We start from the raw sequence: 24,421 nt of genomic DNA on the forward strand, positions 1-24,421 counted from the left end.
TGCTACAGCAGGGGAGTTCTCGAGATCTACCTGAGCTCAAACTCCCCTCCCGCCTTGCAACGGGAGGGAGCTCATGCCAAACAAGCTTTAAAATCAATCATCAGCCAAGTGTGAACACTTGAACTATAATAATAAGAGATTTACGAATAGATGAACATACTGTGTGCAGGTTGCTATTAATAATCAGGTATATGCAAATAGATATGAACAACATAAGTAAAGCTTTATTTATATAGCACCTTTAACAGAAACTCCCGGGACAGCATGCCAAACAAGCTTTTATAATTAATCATCAGCTAAGTGTGAACTCTTGAAGTAATTTTAGCGAAAACCTCAGATACTGTTGGTTGATTCCTGTTGATTGTGCACCTTTTTTACCAACCAAGTTTGTCGACGCCATTATAACGACACAGATTACTCTGCCTATTCATGCAGAAAAAGTGATTGACAGGTGGTCATTTGTGTGTGACTTATTTTTATTTATTTTAATCTGGTTATGGGTAAATCAAAGACCATGCGGGTCAGGTACAGTTGAAATGATAGGCTACAAATAACCAATTCATTATGAATTAAGCAATTATTTATAAATAATGAATTCACCGCCGCCTATGATGATGATGCCATTGTCCATCGCAATGTTTCACTTTAGACATCGTACAATGCCAAATTGGTCAACATCACCCAACCCTAATATAGATCAATAAGTACAACCAGTATCTGCACATATCTTCATCTTTTCCCTGAGTGTTTGTGTAGATCCTTACATAAAACCAGGGCTGCGTCCGAAACCGCAAACTTCCATACTATATAGTACGCTAAAATCAGTATGCGAGCCGAGTAGTATGTCCGAATTCATAGAATTCGAAAATCAGTATGCGAGAAGTACCCGGATGACTTACTACTTCCGGCGAGATTCTGAAGTGCGCATCCCATGCATGCTGCGCTATCCCATGATGCCCCGCGAGCGAATTCATGAATGGAAGTAAAGCGACGCAACTGACGCAGGTAGGTCACGTGACCATGACAAAATGGCGGATGTAGTACGTCCGAATTCCATTCATACTTTTCACATTCATACTGTATAGAATGTACTTTTCTAATGGCCGAGTAGTACGTTTAAATTCAAAAGCAGTACCTACTAAGTAGTAGGCGGTTTCGGACGCAGCCCGGTATCCACACATACAGCGAGGAAAATAAATATTAAATGCGTCTCTATTTTTCTCAGAAAATATATTTCTAAAAGTGCCGGTGACTTGAAATTTTCCTGGGATGTTGGTAACAACCAAAGAAATCCATATATGCAATGAAAACAAAACTAATTAGGTTACGAATTAAATTATGTGTAATAAAATGAAAAAACGCAGGGAAAAAGTATTGAACACACAAAAAAAGGAAGGTCCAGAATCTCAGTGAAAGCCCAGACAGCAGCTGAAATCTCTCAGTAGTTCTTCAGCAACCCTCTGCCCTTCGTCAGTGTAAATGAATATCAGCTGCTTCAGTCCTACATCTACATTAGCAGCATAATGAAGATAAAACCAGGGTGGACATTTCAGCAAGACAATGATCCAAAACACAGCCAAAAAAACTCTTAAATGCTTTCAGAGAAAGAAAATCAAGCCGTAGAATGGCCGAGCCAATCACCTGACCTGAATCCAATAGAAAATAAAGATCACATTTAACAGACGAGACCCACAGAACCATCAAGATTTTTGCACTCTGTTGAAATCTTTATATAAAGTAATAAATACACTTCAGTAGTTATTGTTATAACACATAACTCATTTTTCACATTCTTTGTTTTGTTTTATTTTTATGTTTGTATTTTTTTTTTTTTTTTTTTACCAAAATCTGGTTCAATTCCATGTCTACAGCTCCTTTAGTAATATTATTCCCAGGAAAAAACATGACGTGTTCAATACTTATTCCCCCTGCTGTATCTTCCATCCTTTCCCCAAGTGTTTATGTAGAAGCTAATTTAAAACCAGTATCCACACCTATCTCCATCTTTTCCCTGAGTGTTTGTGTAGATCCTTAAGTAAAACCAGTATCTACACATATCTCCATCTTTTCCCTGAGTGTTTGTGTAGATCATTAAGTAAAACCAGTATCTACACATATCTCCATTTTTTCCCTGAGTGTTTGTGTAGACCCTTAAGTAAAACCAGTATCTACACATATCTCCATCTTTTCCCTGAGTGTTTGTGTAGATTCTTAAGTAAAACCAGTATCCACACATATCTCCATCTTTTCACTGCTTACAGAAGAGCCGTTATGGTTTTCTCCAAATGTAAGACTCCTTGATCCACCCCGTATGCGTGTCTCTCTGACGTGTATCGCCATTCTCCTCTCTTTCTGCGCAGACTCCAGGTTCTCTTTAAGGATGAAATAGTAGCACGCTCCATCTGCCAAGATGTTCACATTGCTAAAGCATATGCTGACATGAACAAAGTAACGCAGGTGACTGATGATGTCTTCGTTCCAGTTGTTCGTCTTGGCATGGAAGTATATGAGAGCCGCTATGTGATAAGGAATGAAGCATGCCAGAAAGACCCCCAGGTTGCTGAGCACGATTTTCAAGCTCTTGTTACTGCGCAGTTTGGGATCTCCAGGGTTTCGTGCTCTCATACTGTGTAAAATCTGCACAACTCGCACCGAGCAGAACACCATCACTATCGTGCTGCTGCAAAACACCGTCTCCATTGAAACCACGATCCAACTCTTTGACCAGGTTTTATTGGAGAACTGCTGGAAACAGTAAACTTTGTCGGTTTTATTGACAGGTTCATCGTGAAGTTTGTAGATGGGAGTGCTGCATGCAAATACTAATATCCACAGAATTAGGCATATGATCACCGACTTGCGTGGAGAGCGCAATCGCAAGGCAATGAATGGAAACTGTAGAGCGATATAGCGATCGACAGCAATGCACACGCTCAATAATATGCTGCCGTAGATGTTGACGTAGAGCAGGCTCTCCAGCAGGGAGCAGAAGGTTCGGCCGAGTGTCCATACCTTCTTGTATGCGTGTATTTTGAAGGGCAAGGACAGCATCAGCAGGCTGTCGTTGATGATCAGGTTGATGAGGTAAACGGTGGACTCGCTCCAGCGTCGAACGCGAAACAGCAGCTGCCACAGAGAGCCCAGGATCAAAGGGATGCCAAAGACCAGGATGGGCACGTACACACACCTCTGGAACCAGCAAACCCATTCACAGTCTGTCCTGGAAAGAGAGAGAGAAACAGAAAGACGGTTGAAGTAGATTAGAATAAATTCAACTTATTAACTTTATTTCACTGTAGGTATAAGTTATATGTGCAATTATAGAGAACAATGGGTAATATTTACAGATGGATGTACTATGAACTTAATATACAAGTCGTATTAGGTAAAGTTTATTTATAAACTAATTTAGAGAGAATCGTGTCCTTATGATTGCTTGCAGCCGGCCTCGCATTATTTAATTTATGATACACCAATCAGACGATTCCAAAGCCACTATAAATACCCTAAGTTCCATATGACAGCCATCTTCATTTTGAAGAATCCCCCCTTCCACACCTACTCCTCCTCCTTTCTAGATGGGTGGCACAGTGGCCCAGTGGTTAGTACTGTTGCCTCACAGCAAGAAAATCACTGGTTCTAGTCATTCCTAAGACGTTTCTGTGCAGAGTTTACACGTTCTCCCCAAGCTCACGTGGGTTTCCCCCAGGTTCCCCGGTTTCCTCCCACCATCCAAAAACAAGCAACTTAAGTTAATTTACTAATACAAATTGGCATCATAGACATGCTCCTAGTAAGTAGTTATCTCTTAAGAGCAATCACTATCTGTTCATTAACTACTACAGCAGGGGAGTTCTCGAGATCTACCTGAGCTAAAACTCCCCCCACGCCTTGCAAACGGGAGGGAGCTCATGCCAAACAAGCTTTAAAATCAATTATCAGCCAAGTGTGAACACTTGTACTATAACAATAAGAGATTTACAAATAGATGAACATACTGTGTGCAGGTTGCTATTAATAATCAGGTATATGCAAATAGATATGAACAACATAAGTAAAGGTTTATTTATATAGCACCTATAGCACCTTTCACAGACATTGGGCTCTATTTTAACAATCTACTGTAGGTGCAAAATCTTAAAGTGCATGGTGCAAAAGCATTAAGAATCCTCTTTTGTGATTATAAGAAATGAATAAAACCCTCTGTGCCCCGGTGCAAGGTCTAACAGGGGTGTGCTTATTCTCTTAACGAGTTATGGGTGTCTTTTGAGCATAACATGCATTAAACCAATGAGACCAGAGTCTCATCTCTCATTCCCTTTAAGAGTCAGTTGCGTCGCACCATGGCGCATTTGCTATTTACATAGTGGACTTTGTAAGTGGACAAACTAAACACTTAAACAAACCATCTGCAGCACAAGGATAAAGAATGAGCCTCCTCCATTCGGCCTCTTTATGCCTTTATTTTACTCCTTTACTTTCATGGAAAAGGAAACGGTGTTGTACGCACTTCACTAAAGACATCCATCAGCCTACATATTTAATTTTGTTTGTTATGTGCAAATATTTGTTTCAAAAATATTCTTAAATTCAGTTTCCAGGAAACTAATAAATGAACAATAATAATGAAGTGTGGTCAAAAACGTTATATCCAAACACACTATTCTGCCCCATATGGTCCAAAACTCGACAGGTGGACAAATCTAAACTAGTTTTTATTAAAACAAATATAAATATGCACATATTAAATAATACTACTAATAATAACATTAAACAAATCTAAATTGTCATGAATAAACTCAAAAAAGCCCCTAGGATGAGGCATGGAGGCAATGTTTTTTTATATTATATAGAAAATAATAACTTTTGTAACATTTAAATCCTTCAATTTTTTTCATATGTAAAGATATTTGTGTATTGCCGTGCATCCTGTTTGTATTAAGCATTGTGTAAGCATTTGAACCCACATAGGCATAACAGCTTTTAGATGGTCAATAGTGCGGTCTGTTTCAGTTCTTCAAAATAGCAAAGCGCCAACAATGCGCTTGACACACCTCTATTTTAGACCAGCATGCCAATGAGACCACAAAGTGGTGCAAATGGATTTGCTATTTAAACAACCTGGTGCAAAACATGAAAATTAGGGTTGCGCTGGTCGGAAAATAGCAACAAACACATCTTGCACCTTATTCCACCGGGTGTATGATGAATAAAAGAAAACTGGAAAACAGGTGAAAGAAAAAATCTATAAAAGAAAACATATTGAATCAAGTTAATAATTCAAGAACAGAAACACCTGTATGAAACCAGCTCATCATATTGTTAATAAAAGCTTGCCCAAAAATAATGTCTTTCAATGTTTGTTTTTTTTTAAAGTTCAACTGATCCCAGAGATCTCGGTGCTAGAGGGAGAGCGTTTCAGAGCCTTGGGGCTACAACACAGAAAGCATGGTCATCTTTAGTCTTAAGATGTGTTCTCAGAGACTGGCCACAGAAGTGACCATGTAAAAGATCTTGATGATAAAGGGGGAACTGACCATGCAGAGCTCTATATGTAATGACCAGAATCTTAAAATGTACTCAACAGGAAGGCAATGAAGAGTCTTGAAGAGCACTGCAGTTTGAAGATGACAAACGCCCCAAAACTTGCTATGAACAGAAATTTAAAAATAGATATATTCATATCATACATTTACAAATGGGTTTGTATAGTGTAGTGCATTGAATATGTGCTATCTTAAATAGTGCAATGGTAATTGGGAGTAGTCTACTGGTTTGAAGTACCAGTCTACAGTCTTGTTCAAAATGCTTCAGCTTGTTCTTGTAATGAGGAAGAAAAAGAGTGAGCACAACACCCTTATTGAAGCATATTTACATTGGCTTCTAGTTACACTTATTATCGATTTACAGGGTTTGATCGATTACAAGGCATGATCTTACTCCGGTTTACATCTCAGACTTGTCCATTATTTGTCCATTAAAAAAACTATAGGAGAATCATCTGACAGACTATTAGCCATGGAATTTCCTACTTAAACTTGTTAGGTTATCCTGTTCATTGCTCTGTGGAAGAGCATTTTCACCACTGAATAAGTAAAACAAAATATTATAAAAGGTTTTTGTGACTTTTTACCTCAGAGTTTTGACTTTCTTTTCATCAAAATAGCAAGTTTATATCAGGCAATTGTGACTTTTTCTCAGAACTGTATCATGTGCTTTAGACTTTTGAATTGCTACTTTCTCAAAATCATGGTATATAAGATATCAGATTTCTGGCGTTAAAACCTAACTATGACTTTTTTATCTGAGAAATAAGTTTACAACTGCAATTTTGACTTTAGAACTGATAATAGCCACTGTATATTTTAGAATTTTGACTTTATAACTCATAATTGTGACTTTATATCTAAAACTTCTTACATTATTTCATTATTTCTCTTAGCTGAGTCTCATTCATTAATTTACCTTCAGCTTAGCCCCTTAATTATCAGACGTCACCACAGCGGAATTAACTGCCAACCTATCCAGTTAATTCCATGTTTTATGCACCCGATGCCCATCCAGCCGCAACCCAGTAGTGGGAAACACCCACACACTCTCACATTCACACATAGACTCATACTCTATGGCCAATTTAGTTCATCCAATTAGCACGTCTTTGGACTGTAATGTAATGTAATGTGTATTTATATAGCGCATTTATTGTGTATGGCCACACACCCAAAGCGCTTCACAAGCATGAGGGGGGAGGTCTCTCCACACCACCACCAGTGTGTAGCATCCACTTGGATGATGCGACGGCAGCCACAGGACAACGGCGCCAGTGCACTCACCAAACACCAGCTATTGGTGGAGTGGAGAGACAGTGATAGAGCCAATTCGGTGGAGGGGGATGATTGAGAGACCATGATCGTAAGGGCCGATAGAGGGACTTTGGCCAGGACACCGGGGTTACACCCCTGCTCTTTCACAAGAAGTGCTATGGGATTTTTAATGACCACAGAGAGTCAGGACCTCGGTTTAACATCTTATCTGAAAGACGGCGCCCACTGACAGTGTAGTGTCCCCTTCACTTTTACTGGGGCATTAGGACTCACATAGACCACAGGTTGAGCGCCCCCTGCTGGCCTCGCTAACACCACTTCCAACAGCAACCTAGTGTTCCCTAGTGGTCTTCCATCCAGGTACTGACCAGGCTCTGTCCTGCTTAGCTTCAGTGAGTAACCGGTCTTGGGCTGCAGGGTGATATGGCTGTGGCATACTGTATCTGTGCGGGAACACTGGAAGAACATGCAAACTTCACACAGAAATGCCGCCTGGACCAGCTGGGAACAAGCAACCTTCTTGCTGTGAGGCAACAGTGCTAACCACTGAGCCGCGGTGGCACCCTGAGTTTACATGATGCAATTGTGACTGTTTCTCAGAGCTGCAAGTGTTTCTTGCACAATTTTGAGAAAAAAAGGTCGGAATTGAGAGTTTGCCTTCTGCAATTCTGAGAATGAAATTGTCATTATTTTTCATTCAGTGGCAGAAACAGGCATTTATACTTTTTCTTTTTTGGATATTTTAATATTTCTGAGTTAAATGATGGTTTATTGATTTAATCTATTTGTTTCTATGACTGTCAGCTTTTTATTATATAACTGTGAAGCACCCTCGTCAGCAGTAATATTCTTTTAAATGTGATGTAATAATAACTAATATACATTTATATAGCGCTTTTCTTGACACTCAAAGCACTTTACACAATGGGGGAATCTCCTTATCCACTGCCTGTCTCTGGGACTCTGCCACCAAAACAAGAATTTACAAGTCCAGAGTGGCAGAACCCTGACACTGCCAGTGTACAGCATCCACCTGGATGACCATATTGAGCCTTACTAACACCACTTCCAGCAGCAACCTTTCCCTGCTTTCCCATGTGGTCTCCCATCCAGATTCGTCAGATTTTAAAAATGTTTTTCACTATGTAAAATGGTCCTGTGAAAAACTTGTCATTAAATGGTTCTTTTTTGAAGTAAAAAAGCATTTATTCAACGGCAACATTGTTAAAAATAAATATAAATAAATACCTTTTTTTGATTCTTTCTGGCATCTTTAATTTTAAAAGCGTATAGACTATTTTAAGGGATGTAAACAATTACATTGTTCCTAATGTATATCCTGCTTTACATTGTACATTTCCATAGCTTCTAAGAATCATAAAAAGTCCACATATTAATAAAAAATGTTATGATCGCTATTTTAATGTTTAGATATGATTGAATTGCCTCTTGTTTCAGTTATTAAAATAGCTTGACGACAAGCAGGAAATGATCATGGGCAAATGGCATTACCATATTGAAGTGGTCTATAGGTGACTGTCACAAACGTTTCACCAAAAACCTTAACTTACTGCAGGATTGATGATTTTGACAATTTCACTGCTTATAAAATGTCATAACATGAAACAGGCTTTATTAAATAAATTAAATACAAACTATGCTCCACCTTTCTGCTTTTGTGCAGACAGTGCAAACAATGTGCCTGACTTCTACTGTTATTTTCCAGGAACAAAGTCAGAAATACAGGTTTGATGTGGGTCAACATTCAGTATAGGGCTGCATGATTCATCTGAAAAAAGGTAAAAGAATTTTTAAAACTAAATCTTGATCTGATTTGACTGCTGAACTGCTCCGTTATTGGGGATAAGGGAACAAATTTGCGCAGACATAATAATTTTGATACACTTTTATTTATTAGATTAGGGACGTGCACATCAATGCTGGAGCACTGATACAGTATATTAATACTCTAAAGCTTTTAATTCGGTATCAATATTTTTTTTATCGATATTATTATTTATCGAGTATCGATATTTTAATTTCTGCATAACTAAATTTTTTAGCGCTGTGTACAGGATGATCAGTGACGCTTTGTATACAAGATCTTGGCACGGTGATACAAGATCAGAATGGCACGGTGGCAGAGTGATTTTGACCTTAAAAAGGATTTTTTAAAAACTTAAAACTGCTTTTATTCTAGCCGAAACAAAACAAAAAAGACTTTCTCCAGAAGCAAAAATATTATCAGACATACTGTGAGAATTTCCTTGCTCTGTTAAACATCATTTGGGAATTATTATTAATTTATTTTTTTTTACATATAATTAATTATCTTTTTTTAATTAAAATTATTTTGAAAGATCACATTAACATTTAAAATAATAAGTGGTATCGTATTGGTATCGTAAAAGTTTTAACGGTATCGTATCACATTCAAAAAATGTGGTATTGCCCATCCCTATTATTACACCCTTGACTTGACTAAATATGAGAAAATACAATGTTTTATATACAATTTAAACATATAATTTATATTTCTAGTTATTTATTGGGGCCCCCTAAATTTCCCTAAGCACCCGCTTATCTCGCTTATTGGTTAAACCCGCCCCTGTTGAAGACATTGTACTAAACTAAACCCCCACAAATGAGACACTCATTTGCAAGACTGCGAAGTATCACATTACACCTGTTCACACTGTGGACAATATGCTGCTTCCTGCTGTTCACTCTTGTTGCAAACCATAGGTGCAAACATTTGTACTATAAATATAACTTACAAAGGTGTTGCAATCTATTTGCTGTTTAAAATTAAAGTCATCATTGTCATCATATTCCCCTTATACAAACATGGCAAAACCTGATCTAAAGCCAACATCTTCTGCCTAAACATGCAGCAGCAGACATTATGAATTAATTATGGACTCACATGGCATCCATTATAAGTCCACATCAGATATTATTGTAACAGCTGTTATGAACAGAAATGATCAGGCAATGGTGTTTCATATTTCATGCTGCAATAACTGTAGGCATGTCATATATTTAGACTTGTTATAGAAATCAACACAGGAAACAAGAAATGTAAAAATATCAGCGCGGCTTACGTAATGTAGCACACATGAGGTTTTATCCTGAAGCAACTATTTGTATCGGAGATTAAATGATTTGAGATACATCAAGGCAATTTACCTAATTTTCTCTTTTGCCCAGACTCGTTTCCTGGATTGTTTAAGAATTGTGAGTGCTCTGAATCAGGCTCAGGCACGGTTCACTTGGCCGGCCCTGGCCTGGTTGGTCTGGAGTGCAGTTCACTTGCAGGGCTTTGGCATGGTATGCTTATAATGTAAGTGCAAAGCGAGCCTGAGCCCAAAACTGAAGACGAGACGTAACTTTTACGGCATTGTTTCATATGTATTTATTAATCATTCTTACTGTTTAATGTAAAACTGTCATAGATTATTAAAGACGCAAACCCCTCACTGCATGACAGCTGCACCTTCAGCAAACCTCCTAATTCCTGCAGCACCAGGACTTTATTGTTGTTTATGACTGTCAAAAGTTGCTGATCTGTTCGGCTAAATATTTGACTGTGAGTCACTGCATCCCAAACAACTAAAGCGATATAACTTGAGAAATCTTCTCTGTGGAGAGCACTTACTGAACAGCGCATCATCGATGATGTAAGCATGCCTAGGCCTGAATGTAATGTGAGTGTAGGCCATCGGGGGAGAGGAGAGGGGGGACAAGCGTGCTTTGGCCCGGTTCAAGGCAACTGTACATAGTGTGAGTACACACTAAGCCGAATTTGAATGAATGAACAAAGTTTTGGAATCGCTTGAGGAAATGAAGGTGAGTAAATTTTCATTTTTGGATGAGAATAAAACAGAACAAAGAAACTCATAAAGGTTTGTAATCATCTGAGGGTGAGTTAATTTTCATTTTCGGGTGAACTATCCCTTTAAACAATATATGTTTTAATTTAAGCTTCTTCAGCAGATTATCAATGTTTATTTATTGAAATTGTTGACGCGGTGGCACAGTAGGTAGTGCTGTAGAGATGGGTTGCAGCTGGAAGGGCATCCACTGCGTGAAAAACATATGCTGGATAAGTTGATGTGTCATTCCGGTGTGGCGACCCCAGATTAATAAAGGGACTAAGCCGAAAAGAAAATGAATGTATGAATTTATTGAAATTGTACTATTTATTTACTCCTAAATAATTATGATACATTTTCGAAAGAAGTCTGCACTAAAAAATAGTTTTTGCTGCTTGTTTAAACTACTTTTAAAATGAATTGAAAACACAATTCTTAAGTTTAATGGGGGTCGGGGGTGGGGGGTGGGGGGGCAACTTAATTATGTTATGTTGGGACATCATAAAGAAATTGTGTGGGACCCCAACATTTGTTTTACAGTGTAATGTTGAAATAACCAAATCTGTTGTTTTGGAATGAGTATGACTAAAAGTCACATAATATATGTCCTTTTTTACATTCAATACCAGTTTCAAACATAACAATGAATGCATTATCAAATGAAACACATTCTGAGGGTGACACAATGGATGGCTCAGTATGTAGCATGATCGCCTCACACAGAGAAGGTTGCTGGTTCGAGCCCCAGCTGCATCGGTTGGCATTTCTGTGTGGAGTTTGTATGTTCTCCCCGTGTTGGCGTGGGTTTCCTCCGAGTGCTCTGGTTTCCCCCACAGTTCAAAGACATGCAGTACAGGTGAACTGAATAAACTAAATCGGCCATAGTGTATTTGTGAATGAATGAAACACATTCTGTAAATTTAGTAGGGCTTCATTTATAGATGGTGCTGCAGTACAGATGATTGTGCCATCTGCATACAGCTCTCAACTTCAAGGCCTAAACTCTTAATAAAAATGGAAATTAAGAAGGGAGCTAAAATAGCTCTTTGAGGAACCCCTAACAGAAAAGGGAACAGTAGTTTTCTAAACATACACATTGGGTGTGTTAAAGTAGTTTCCATACTATTTTAGATAAGCTTATGACACAAAACATTCATTTTTCTTCAGCTAAGTCTCTGATTTATCAGAGGTTGCCACAGCGGAGTGAACCGGCAACTATTCCAGCATATGCTTTACATAGCAGATGTCCTTAACCAGTATTTGGGAAACAACCATACACACTCATTCTCGTACACTACAGACAATTGTGTTTATTCAGTTCACTAACACCCAATGTTTTGAACTGTAGGGGAAACCCACGCCCACACAGGGAGAACATGCAAACTCCACATAGAAATGCCAACTGGCCCAGCCGGGATTTGAACCAGCAAACTTTTTGCTGTGAGGTAAAAGTGCTACCCACTAGGCCATTGTTTTAAATACAAATATGAATCATATGTTTTGCTAATGTCTCGCTCTTATGTATGATGTTATTTTTAATTAGTAGACTATGGTTATGGTGCTCTATCCTGCCCTAAAACACACCATCATAGTACTAATTTACTCTTGTTAGAGGTAAATAGCGCCAGTATATTGACCAACCTCTCAAAAAGCTCTTTTCACACTATGTTTACGTAGATTTATAGTAAAGAGTTTGAGGTTTGTCAAGCGTCCTGCAGCACATCCTGGCAGGTATTTCCTTTCTTGTGTGGTGAGGTGCCTACGCTTTTTAAAAAGGGTATCGAATTGAATTCTGTTATCTGTGTGTGTGTGGGTGTGTATGTGTGTTGCCTGTGCCAGATTGTTTTCGATAAAACACATGGTGGTTACATTTTCAAAGTTTTGAGCTTCCCTTGTTGCTCCCGAATAATCAAATTATAATCTATGAATTTTTGATTATGTGTCTGGATTTTTATATCTGCAATCCTGTAGTTAAAAAAAAAGTTTAACAAGCGATGTGAATTATGAATTAAGCTGCGAACACAGAGTTGTAGGGACGAGACTCTTATCCTCTGTCTCATCTAAAAACAAACATAGTAAGAAGATACATGCAAATAGCCAGCTACCGAGACTAACCACATCCGGGTGTCATTGTTTAAAGAATAAAGAAATACATAAAGGTGATTAATTGGTTGAACTTATCCTTCCATTTGGATAAAAGGAGTCTGAACGTATTAATAAATAATTATTTAAAAAAAACTGTAAGTTTAATAAGAAACCAAAATAGTTGTGAAATTATCTTTTTATTCTTAAAGTGGTAGTTCAGCCAAAAATGTTATCATTTGCTCATCCTCCACTTGTCCCAAACCTGTTTGAGTTTCTTCTGTTGAAAACAAAGGAAGATATAATGAAGATATGATGAAGAACGTTGGAAAGAAAACAGCCATTAACTTCCAAAGTGTTTTTTATACTACTATGGATGTCAAAAATCCAGCTTAAACCAGCCTAGGCTGGCTTTAGAGGGCTTTTGGCCATTCCAGGCTGGTTTACAGCCATTTCTAGCCAGGTCTTAGCTGGTCAGGCTGTTAAGTGACCAGCTAAAACCATCTTGACCACCCTAGCCAGGCTGGAAGCCCAGCCAAAACCAGCATTGGTGTAAAGTAACAAATTACAAATACTCAAACTACTGTAATTGAGTAGTTTTTCTCAGGAATTGTAATTTAGTTTTAAAGATGTGCACTTTTACTTTCCCTTGACTACATTTTTTTGTGCAGTTTTGTTTTTTTACTCCACTACTTTCCTTCAAACTGCAGTTTCTATGTGGATTAGAAAAATCAGTGCTGTGATTCCTGTCCAATCAAACCCCACAAAGGTAAATTACATCATAATAGACCTCAAGACAATTTATAACTGCAGCAAACTGTTTAGAGGCATTAAAAGTGTCCAAAAGAAGATTATAATCTTTACACGCAATGACCCAAAGACTTTTTAGATGTGTGTCACTGATGAGAAGATGATGGATGTTTACTGTATGATGACCGAAATGGCCTTAAACACCCAGCAGGCATAAGAGGTCAACATGACGTCAGATTGACGTTGTACCCCAAAGTCTTGGGGATGTTGCATTTTGTTTGGAAATGAAAATCGGGTTGACGTCAGAATCCAACGTTGTGTGGATGTTACCACTATGACGTCTTAGACATTAAATTTTGGTTGACATATCTGGGGTCGCCACAATGGAATGAACCACCAACTTATCCAGCACGTTTTTACGCAGCGGATGCCCTTCCAGCCGCATCCCATCTCTGGGAAACATCCACACACACTCATTCACACTCATCCACTACGGACAATTTAGCCTACCTAATTCACCTGTACCGCATGTTTTTGGATTGTGGGGGAAACCGGAGCACCTGGAGGAAACCCACGTGAACACAGGGAGAACATGCAAACTCCACACAGAAACGCCAACTGTGAGGCGACAGCACTACCTGCACTACTGCGTCACCCATCTAAATCATACCAAATATTACACACATCCACAAAAAACATGTAAATGCATCAGCTTTTTACAACGTAATACTCACTACTCACTGTTCTTGAGTGCTTTTGAAAGGACTACTTTTTACTCATACTTTGAGTAAAATTTACAACTAATACTTTTACTCTACTTGCACTACATTTTTAGGTAAGTAATGATACTTTTACTTGAGAATGATTTTTCAGTACTCTTTCCGCCACTGAAAACCAGCTATGTCAGGCTGGTCAAGCTGTTTTTAGGTGGTCATTTTCCAGCCTGACCAAGTAAGACCAGACTGGGAATGTCTGGAAACCCGCCTGGAAATGGCCAAATCCCCTCTAAAACCAGGCTGGTCGACCAGCCAATCAGCTTAATCTAGTTTAAGCATCCGCTGCGTATAAACTTGCTGGATAAATTGGCGGTTCATTCCGCTGTGGCGACCCCAGATTAATAAAGGGACTAAGCCGACAAAAAAATGAATGAATGAATGAATGAATGAATAGTGTATTTTTTAGAACTCAACAAATATCTTTATGGACAGTATACATGAATTAAATTGAGATTAAAGTTTGTATTTATTTATTTATTTCATATATATGGCTTTTGTGTTTTATAAAATATGAGTTGATAAAAATATTGGACGTAAGTAGATAGATAGCATTTTGATTGAATGTAGTGGGCCGCTCTGGCCCAAAATGCCTTGGCTGATTTTTTGCCCCAGTCCAGCCCTGGTTCACTTGAAGAAAGAAATTCCTACATTTCTATTAATTATTTTATTTCCTATTAATTCATTCATTCATTTATTTATTTGATTATTATTTGATGTAGCCTAAATGTATGTTACAGACCGGTCAAATTCATCTGCAGACTCATTTCTAATGATACATTTCTAAAGGGCTATTTCTTCCGTCGAAAACGGTTTTATCAAATATAGTAAGCTCAAAAACCCAAAAGTAGGTTATCTCCTTTTTTGATGAATTCAAATCAAACAGCAATCATTGGAAATTCTCAGATGCAAAGGCGGCAAATGGAAATGTGGTCTCTCCCTGGGTTATTTTAGTCATTTTTTCTTTGTTTTGATTCTCACTTTTAGTCACACTAGCTTATTTTATACGCTAACCATTTGAAACTGTATCGCAAATGCATAAAGTAAACTTTAAACTTAAAATAAAGACCAAAGGTTCACACATTTTTTGTGACACGTTAGATGCAAATAGCTTAATATTATCTAGATAATCTAAATTCTGACAGAATTCGTTGGAAGTAACCTAAATAAACAATAAGACTATTTTGGCAGGCCATATCTTATCAACCAAAAACTAAACGGAACTGTGGTTACCATGGTAAACTGTTAAAACGAACAAGCTAGAGATGAGCGTTAACTTACGATGAGTTGGAGGAGTTCATTCCCACAGTCAGTAAAGTGTTGTCTTTTTCATCTGTGTCTTCTGTTATCCAGACTTCAAGGCAGAGTTTCTTCAAGGCAGATCCTCACGTTGATTTGTAAAAGAAAAAAGTATTGAGACATAGCGTGCCGAGGCGGTTCTGTTTAAGTTTCCGCTACATGCTGTTGAACCGTGTTCAGACAGAGACTGGCGTGTTTTTTGTGAAGAGAGAAACTACTGTTATGCGCTCACGCGTCCGCCTCTGCACTGTTTGGTGGTTTAGGCAAATGAGACATCAAATAATTACACTTTGCACTCACAACGCCAGCATCTAATCCTGTGAACAATTACGAAACGTGTACTGTAGTTACATTGTTATGTAATGCTAAGTTTAGCTGTCACTCTGTATTGTTTTCAAGCAAAGAATAAACAGTTTATGACACATTATTGAACATTACGCATTGTTTTGAATACAAATATGAATCATAAATTTCGCTAGTGTTTAGCAGATTAGTCTACACGTGCTTTTTTATTGCGCATTTGTAAACTGCAAGACGTACAGGACAAAACAGGCATCAACAACAAAAGTTACAATTATATTTGACATTAAAATAAAAAACAAAAACAAAATGGAAGACATTTAAAAGACACCATGCACATTCATAATCTTTTAATTTCTCACATTTTTAATCATTAAAACAACAAGTTCGATAACATTCATTCGTTTTTCGGCTTAGTCCCTTTATTATTTCGGGGAATGAACCGCCAACTTATCAAGATTATGTTTACGCTGCGGACGCCCTTCCAGCCGCAACCCATCACGGGGAAAAGTTCGTTATTAATGGGTCAGTGGTTTGAACGCGCATGAATGATGACGTCACTTTCAAGTACCCCCACAAACCAGGCTATGTGTCAAAATTGCATTTATAGTCAAATGTCTTAAATTGATTTGGAAGGCATCCTTTGTATATTCAGGTAAAAAAGTATTTTTTCTATAATAATAATAATTAAAAATAATAATAATAATAATGCATTTTATTTAAAGGCGCTTTTCATGACACTCAAGTTCACCGTACAGAACAGCTAGAACAATCAGTTCAAATAAAAACACAATAAGAAAACAATACATCTTCTGAGAAAGATGTACATTTCTATTTTAATAGAGAAAGTTTACCACCAAGTGTGACCCCTGTTAATCTTTGTTGAATTATGGACAAGTGCCACAAGCAAAAACAGATATTGGCCCAAGGAAACCCCTTTTTTTGTTATTTCAGACAGATATAAAACACTAAATTGAATTACTTCTTAGGTTGAAAAATAGTAAAGCAAAATGCACTATATGTGATTTATTTATGCTATTTATACCATGGACTTTTTAATTATATTTTTTCATTGTTTTATTGTTTTGTGTGTGTGTGAAATATATTGTACATTACATATTGCAAGTACATATAATTATTTCTATTGTATATTACATATTCTAATCTCTGTTTGGTTATTATGGTTGTAATATCTTGTTTAAGTTTATTGATTGAACTATGACTAATATTAAATAATAAAAAAAAGCTAGATATGTGCTGACATTTAAAAATACAATATATTATAATGAACGTGCATGGCATTGTTAGACAGTGAATTATTATTTAATGTTTAGACTTTTCGAATGTCTTGTAAGAAGATTGAAATTGTATTTAAATTGTTGTAATTGAAATTGAGTTAGTGATATCACCAAATACTTGGCCCCCCTGAATTATTAGATCCCCCTGTTTATTCTTAACCCAATTTCTGTTTAACGGAGAGAAGATTTTTTTTCAACACATTTCTAATCATAATAGTTTTAATAACTCATTTCTAATAACTGATTTGTTTTATCTTTGCCATGATGACAGTAAATAATATTTCACTAGATATTCTTCATGACCCTTCTATACAGCTTAAAGTGACATTTAAAGGCTAAACTAGGATAATTAGGTTAACTAGGCTGGTTAGGGTCATTAGGCAAGTTATTGTATAACAATGGTTTGTTCTGTTGAGAGGGGCTAATAATTTTGACCTCAAAATGATTTTTAAAAAATTAAAAAACTGCTTTAATTCTAGCCAAAATAAAACAAATAAAACTTTCTCCATAAGAAAGAAAATTCAAATATTGTAAAAAGTGTAGACAGATGATAGATAGATAGATAGATAGATAGATAGATAGATAGATAGATAGATAGATGATAGATAGATAGATGATAGATAGATAGATAGATAGATAGATAGATAGATAGATAGATAGATAGATAGATAGATAGATAGATAGATGATAGATAGATAGATAGATAGATAGATAGATAGATAGATAGATAGATAGATAGATAGATAGATAGATAGATAGATAGATAGATAGATAGATAAAATAAGACCATAGACAGACAGACAGTTTTATGCAATGGACTGACATAACAGTATTAAGTGCATACAAGCCATAACAGACAGGAAGATTAAATGGGTTGAAACGGTCAAATGCTCAAAACCAAATAACCATTTAACTTCCTTTTGTCAACAACATGCACATTTTTCGCACGGCAGCAACACTGAATGTGTGGCATACAGTAATAGCCTACAGTCTAGTGTACAGTCTCACCACTAGATGACGACAGACCTCAAGTTCCGCTCTTGACGACTTGCAAAACCACAAAGCTTAAAAACCCCCAGCCAAAATCGGACCTTCTCGGGCTTGCTAAACTGCTCATCTGCTGCTTTTCCAACATAAACATTTGCTTTTGGGAAACGAAGAGGGGTCAGTTGAAGTGGCATTTAAATGTTATAGGTGTCTATAGATTATAAATATCTATATAACATTTAACTTTATTGATGTTAAATGTACAATGTCAATCAATCAATCTATCAATCTATCAATCTATCAATCTATCAATCTATCTATCTATCTATCTATCTATCTATCTATCTATCTATCTATCTATCTATCTACTTGAAAATTGTGCTAAATGTCAGCTACCTGTACTTAATCATTTGCAAAGATGTACTTAGACATTTGCAATTTTATAAAATGAATGAGAAATTCAGTTCTGTTGTGAACAATTGCCAAGTGCTTTGGAGGTTTGTCCATGTTGTTTTGAGAATGTAGGCTAGTTTCTGTTTCAAGAAATGAGCCAAACCAATAGAGAAAAACTGTATTTGGGAACTTGTTTGGGATGGGTTTGTTAACAGGGTAACAGTTACTAATGCCGTATTCCATTATGTATTTTTGCTTAAAGGGATCCGAAAAATAAAAATTGACTCACTATTTACTACTATTTACTCACCCTGAAGTAGTTTCTAACCTTTGGAGTTTTTTTCTTCTGCTGAACACTGAAGTAGATATGGGCCGGTTAGCTCAGTTGGTTAGAGCGTGGTGCTAATAACGCCAAGGTCGCGGGTTCGATCCCCGTACGGGCCAGTTAATTGTTTGTTTATTCATTTACCGGCCACTTTATTAGGTACACTTGTCCATGTAGACATGGTCAAGACGATCTGCTGCAGTTCAAACCGAGCATCAGATTTTAAGTGACTTTAAACTTGGTATAGTTGGCTGGTCTGAGTATTTCAGAAACTGCTGATCTACTGGGATATTCACGTACAACCATCTCTATGGTTTAAAGAAAAAGGTCTGAAAAAGAAAAGATCCAGTGAGCAACAGTTCTGTGGGCGCAACTGCCTTGTTGATGCTAGAGTTTAGAGGAGAATGGCCAGACTGGTTCCAGTAACTCTGCTGCAACATTCAGATTGTAGGGTCAGAATTTGGCATCAACAACATGTAATGTAATGTGTATTTATATAACACATTTACTATTTATGGCCATACACCTAAAGCGTCAGGACCTCGGTTTAACATCTCATCTGAAAGACGGCGCCCACTGACAGTGTAGTGTCCCCTTCCCTTTTACTAGGGCATTAGGACTCACACAGACCACAGGTTTAGCGCCCCTGCTGGCCTCTCTAAAACCACTCACAACAACAGCCTAGTTTTCCCATGTGGACTCCCATCCAGGTACTAACCAGACTCAGCTCTGCTTAGCTTTAGTGAGTAACCGGTTTTGGGCTACATGGTGATATGGCTGTGGCTACATAAATGCATCCTGCCTTGTATCAATGTTTCAGGCTGGTGGTGGTGTAATAGAGTGGGGGATATTTTCTTGGCACACTTTGGGCCCATTAGTACCAATTGAGCATTGTGTCAACACCACAGCCTGACCTAAGTATTGCTGCTGACCTCGTCCATCCTTTTATAACCACAGTGCACCCATCTTCTGATGGCTACTTCCAGCAGGATAACACGCCATGTCATAAACTGCAAATCATCTCAGACTGGTTTCTTGAACATGACAATGAGTTCACTGTACTCAAATGGCCTCCACAGTCACCAGAACTCAATCCAATAAAGCACCTTTGGGATGTGGTGGAACAGGAGATTCACATTATGGATGTGCAGCCGACGAATCTGCAGCAACTACGTGATGCTATCATGTCACTATGGACCAAAATCTCTGAGGAATATTTCCATTACCTTGTTGAATTTATGTCACGAAGGATTAATGCAGTTCTGAAGGCAAAAATGGGTCCAACCCGATACTAATGATGTGTACCTAATGAAGTGGCCGGTAAGTGTAAATAATAACTTATATTATTTGATTGTAACTTTAACTTAATTTGATTGAAATGCAGTAATGTACACCTTTTGTAAAGCTGCTTTTTCAAATTGTAGAATATTTCAGCACGTCAGGCAGTTCAAACTGATTAATTTCAGTTTAGTGTGTATCTGTATCTGTTGAATCTGTATCTATTAATCACTAAAAGTGTTAAAACCTTACATTTTAACATCTTCATAATCTAATGCAAAAGATCTGAAAAAGCAGCATAAACAATATTTGTTCAGACGCAGTTAATGAATAAGCATTATAGAGGTAAAACTGTTATCGACCGGCCGCAAGGACTTTGTTCTCACTGCTGATGATCATTTAGACAAGGCTGAGACGTTTTTCATGTACTAGAATTGCGACACACCTGTTCTACTTCACAGGTGAATTTTATAACGTGCTCCTGCCACACTGACGCAGTGCTCTTGTTTTTTGGCATTACGTAACCGCTGGATTCTGAGGATTCACTGAATCCACATTCCATCCTGAAAACTCAATAATGACAGAAGGCTTTGTTTATACAGCCCCTGCCGATGAATACTCTGACCCACACATGCACACACATTCTGCTAGCTATCTATGTCAGGACTGATCTAAAACAGGTCAAAATGTATAACGGTAAGCAATGTTCCAATAAACCCAAATTTTACTTCTAAAATAAAATTTTTAAATAAAAAACAAAACATGTTTATATTTTAGGGCAAGACACTGCAGAAAAAAACATTTATGCAAAAATGCAGTTTTTCATTTCAATTTAAAGATTTCTTTAGTTCTTAGTAGAGATTTCGCCTACTCTTCCCTGTCGATCACCCCCGGCCTACTTTCTAATTTCTTAATTTCTGGTTTTGAGTTTTAGGATATTGAGCTTGATGTTCTGAATATCTTGATCAAGAAAACTTAAAACTGTATTTTTACTAACTGGATATCTGCAGTCTAACCCTAACCCTAACCCTAACCCTAAGTTTAAAAACACTTCTATATAAAAATCTGCCTTGAAAAATTCAGAGGTTTTAAATATCAGATGCTCAATATTCAAGTTATGAATTCAAATTCAACAGTTTTTAATAGCATATAAAAATTCAGATTTTTAAAATATAATAAATACAAGTCAAATTCAGATTGTTTTGGCATATTATTAGCTCCATACTGAAGGCGGATTCACCCTGCTTTGACTGAACCCTTGGAATTTCTAATTTACTTGGTCCTAAAGATCTGAGGGATCTGTTAGGTTTTCAGTCAGTAAGCATATCTGTAATGTATAGTGGTCTTAGTCATAAGATAGACATTTAGTGATTTATAGACAAAAATACTTAATAATATTCTAAATGTAACTGGAAGCCTGAGTAAAGACCTGCAGGTGTGATCATCACCTAAGAATTACAAGGTTCTATCTGACATTTTTGTCAAAATTGAGTTGTTGACATAATCTTGTTAAATGAAAATCAACTTATTGACATTATGGTATGTTTTTTATACGTTGTTTACATTTCAAGACTTTTTTTTAAAATAAGAACAAATGTTACACACATATTGTTTGCTATGGAATGCAAAAACTTTAAAGCTCAATATCTCAAAATGTCTCATTCAGAATGCAGATAGAACCTTATAATTCCAAGGTGACGAGATGTGCTCTGATTTTCTAGTTCTGGTCAGAATCCTGGCAGCAGCGTTCTGGATGAGCTGCAACGGTCTGATTAATGTTTGGGAAGGCCAGCGGGGAGTCCATTACAGTAATCCACCCTGCTGCTGATAAAAGCATGAACAAGTTTCTCAGAGTCCTCAGTGGAAACTAAACATCTTACTCTTGCAACATTTTTTACAAGGATTTACACAGTATTTAAGAGTAGAATTAACTGTGTTTTATTGTAGGAAAGTTTTGTAGTATGTTACTGTATTTAATACTGTATAACTGTATTTACAGTTTCATTCATATCTGTGCTCTGAAAGTTTTTACAGCAAGATGTGTGCATACATACTTTGACCAACGCAATCTCACGGCAATTCATAACTTTGTGCTTTAATGGCAAATTCGTATGAATTCCTATGATTTAATTCATACAATTTAGTATGATTTGCTCATCACCCAATGACGGTTGGGGTAAGGGGTAGGGTTGGGTGCCACGCCTCCTTTTAAAAATCGTACATTTTCGTACGACTGAACTCTAAACTGACAAAACGTAAAATACCCACGTTTCCTTGTGACTTTGACTGATTATATACAAAATTTTATTCTACAAAAATATTAAGAAAAATGCAGAAATTGATTCATTCATTCACTTATTAATTAATTAGTTTATTTTATGCTGTTTGCAAAACTTTCTAAATTATAGAGTAATACAAAGTGACAAACAAATCAGTTAAAACCTCTGACTAAAATGTCAACAATTGTTTTCTAATTTTTGTACTAGGAATGAATGCAAATTCAGACATGTCATTAATTAATGCATCATTTGTATATTTAAACAAAATTTTAGTAAACTTATCATACAAAAAATGTTAGCAAATCTTAATGTAAACAACCCACTGGTGAATTATGATTAAAACCTTTAGTAATTTGTTTCACTGCAGTGTCTTAAACCTTAATCTATCCTTTCAGAATATATATTTTCGAATCTGCCTTTCAAGAAGTGTGTAATGTGACTGTTTTTACATGTGAAATGCAAAGATTCAGATCAAAGTAAACAAAAATATGAAGTTACTGTCTCCCAAAACAAAACAAAAATTATTCCAACCAATCACAGCAGAACAGGTTCTTGGAAAAGGCAGGGTTTCAGACAACCAATGGGTATTAAAATAAAACTAAATGTTTTTTTTTGGCCTAAGATGAATGTAACCCTGTTGTAAGAGGCTGCCAAAACACATTTAGCAAATGTAAAAATAGCATAACAAAAGGTCACTTTTATCCCTGTTATTCACACACAGAAAAGTCTGATAATCCTGAGCACTCTCACAGGTATGCGCGCTCTTTCATGTAGTGTAATACTGATCCTAGACTTGACTAGTTAATAGTAAAAGGCGTTTCTCTTCTCTTTGTTAAGGCTCTCTGACTCTGGCCTGCTTTATTTATGTCTGTGCTTCTTCCTGAAATTTGTGCTTTAATGGAAAGTTTAGGATTGCATGTCTGTAAAAGTTTTGGTTACATGCACAGCCCACATTGTGATCCGTGTGTGTGTATCCATGCTTTTGTATACGTGTCAGTGTGTGTTAATCAGCGGGAGCACAATGGGATTAGACAGAGTCCTGTTAGCCAAGCAGGAAAGAGAGAGAGAACTTTTTAACCCTGAGTATAATCAGCTGACTGCGGGGAACAGGGTGTTATGAAAAAGAAAAGTTGTCTGCGTGTTGTTTTTAGCTAAAACTAGAACTAAATGGATTTAAAAGGAGTTGTGGTTAAATAAAATGCAGCGGAAATATGAATATTTGAGGTGTGTGTTACTATAGTTTTGTTTTGGTAGGAATAAACCACTATGATTTGTTAGATTTAAGACAAGTATTCTCGAAACTAATAAATATCATTCAACAAAATCAATAAAATTTTAATTAAAATAAACTAAAACCTTTTTAAATTCAATGATAGTGAATTAAATGTAATGTAAAATCTAAAAATAAAAGCTAATTCAAAATGTCGGCAAGTAGTATAATAATAATAGTAATATATAAATGTTTCACAGTGATGAGTTTCAGCTGAAAGGACATCCGCTGCATAAAACATATGCTGGATAAGTTGGTGGTTCATTCCACTGTGGCGACCCCAGATTAATAAAGGGACTAAGCCAAAAAGAAAATGAAGGAATGAATGTATAAATGAAAAATACAAAAATAAATATTTAAGCAACAAAGTGTTAATAGGCTTTGTTAAATTTGTAGTCATAATAATCATTAGCCAATTTATTAAACTAAATGTATTAAATATAACATAAACATCAAGATAAACTAACACAAATGACAAGTTTTCATTTAAAATAAAATCTTAATGTTAATGCAAATTGTTACAAGGCAGTCGGAGTGACAATGGAGTTGAGGGTCCAGTTTAATAATTCTGAATCAGCAACACAGTGCTTTCCCATCCTTTAACCAGCAGGGTTCCTCCATGAGCTCTGATTTGGAAAGCTTCAAGTAACAAAACTTTTTCTGATACTATTGAGTTGAACGGTTCATT

General features: G+C 36.7%; 1 protein-coding gene and 1 non-coding gene across 2 annotated transcripts; one reads left to right on the plus strand and one right to left on the minus strand.

The window, feature by feature from the left end:
• Positions 1–1,781: 1,781 nt before the first annotated feature.
• gpr55a (G protein-coupled receptor 55a) lies at positions 1,782–15,827 on the minus strand. Its single transcript, NM_001039991.2, has 2 exons — positions 15,586–15,827; positions 1,782–3,220 (listed from the first exon to the last, which is right to left on the minus strand). Exons 1-2 carry the CDS (start codon positions 15,603–15,605, stop codon positions 2,212–2,214), a joined length of 1,029 nt encoding a protein of 342 aa, NP_001035080.2. The 5' UTR covers positions 15,606–15,827; the 3' UTR covers positions 1,782–2,211.
• A 3,124-nt stretch (positions 15,828–18,951) lies between these two features.
• On the plus strand, positions 18,952–19,025 carry trnai-aau (transfer RNA isoleucine (anticodon AAU)). The gene has a single exon. It is a non-coding gene; the product is annotated as a tRNA-Ile (tRNA).
• Positions 19,026–24,421: the final 5,396 nt, after the last annotated feature.

The sequence above is a fragment of the Danio rerio genome, chromosome 15 (assembly GCF_052040795.2).
Source record: "Danio rerio strain M-AB ecotype USA chromosome 15, GRCz13ab, whole genome shotgun sequence".
Classification (NCBI taxonomy): Eukaryota; Metazoa; Chordata; class Actinopteri; order Cypriniformes; family Danionidae; genus Danio; species Danio rerio.

What these genes read in the sequence shown, in the direction of transcription:
- gpr55a (NM_001039991.2), bottom strand. Translation starts at nt 15,605, where the DNA reads ATGAACTCCTCCAACTCATC. An exon ending in ATGAACTCCTCCAACTCATC is followed by an intron (nt 3,221 to 15,585) that starts GTAAGTTAACGC and finishes CTCTCTTTCCAG; the next exon opens with GACAGACTGTGAATGGGTTT.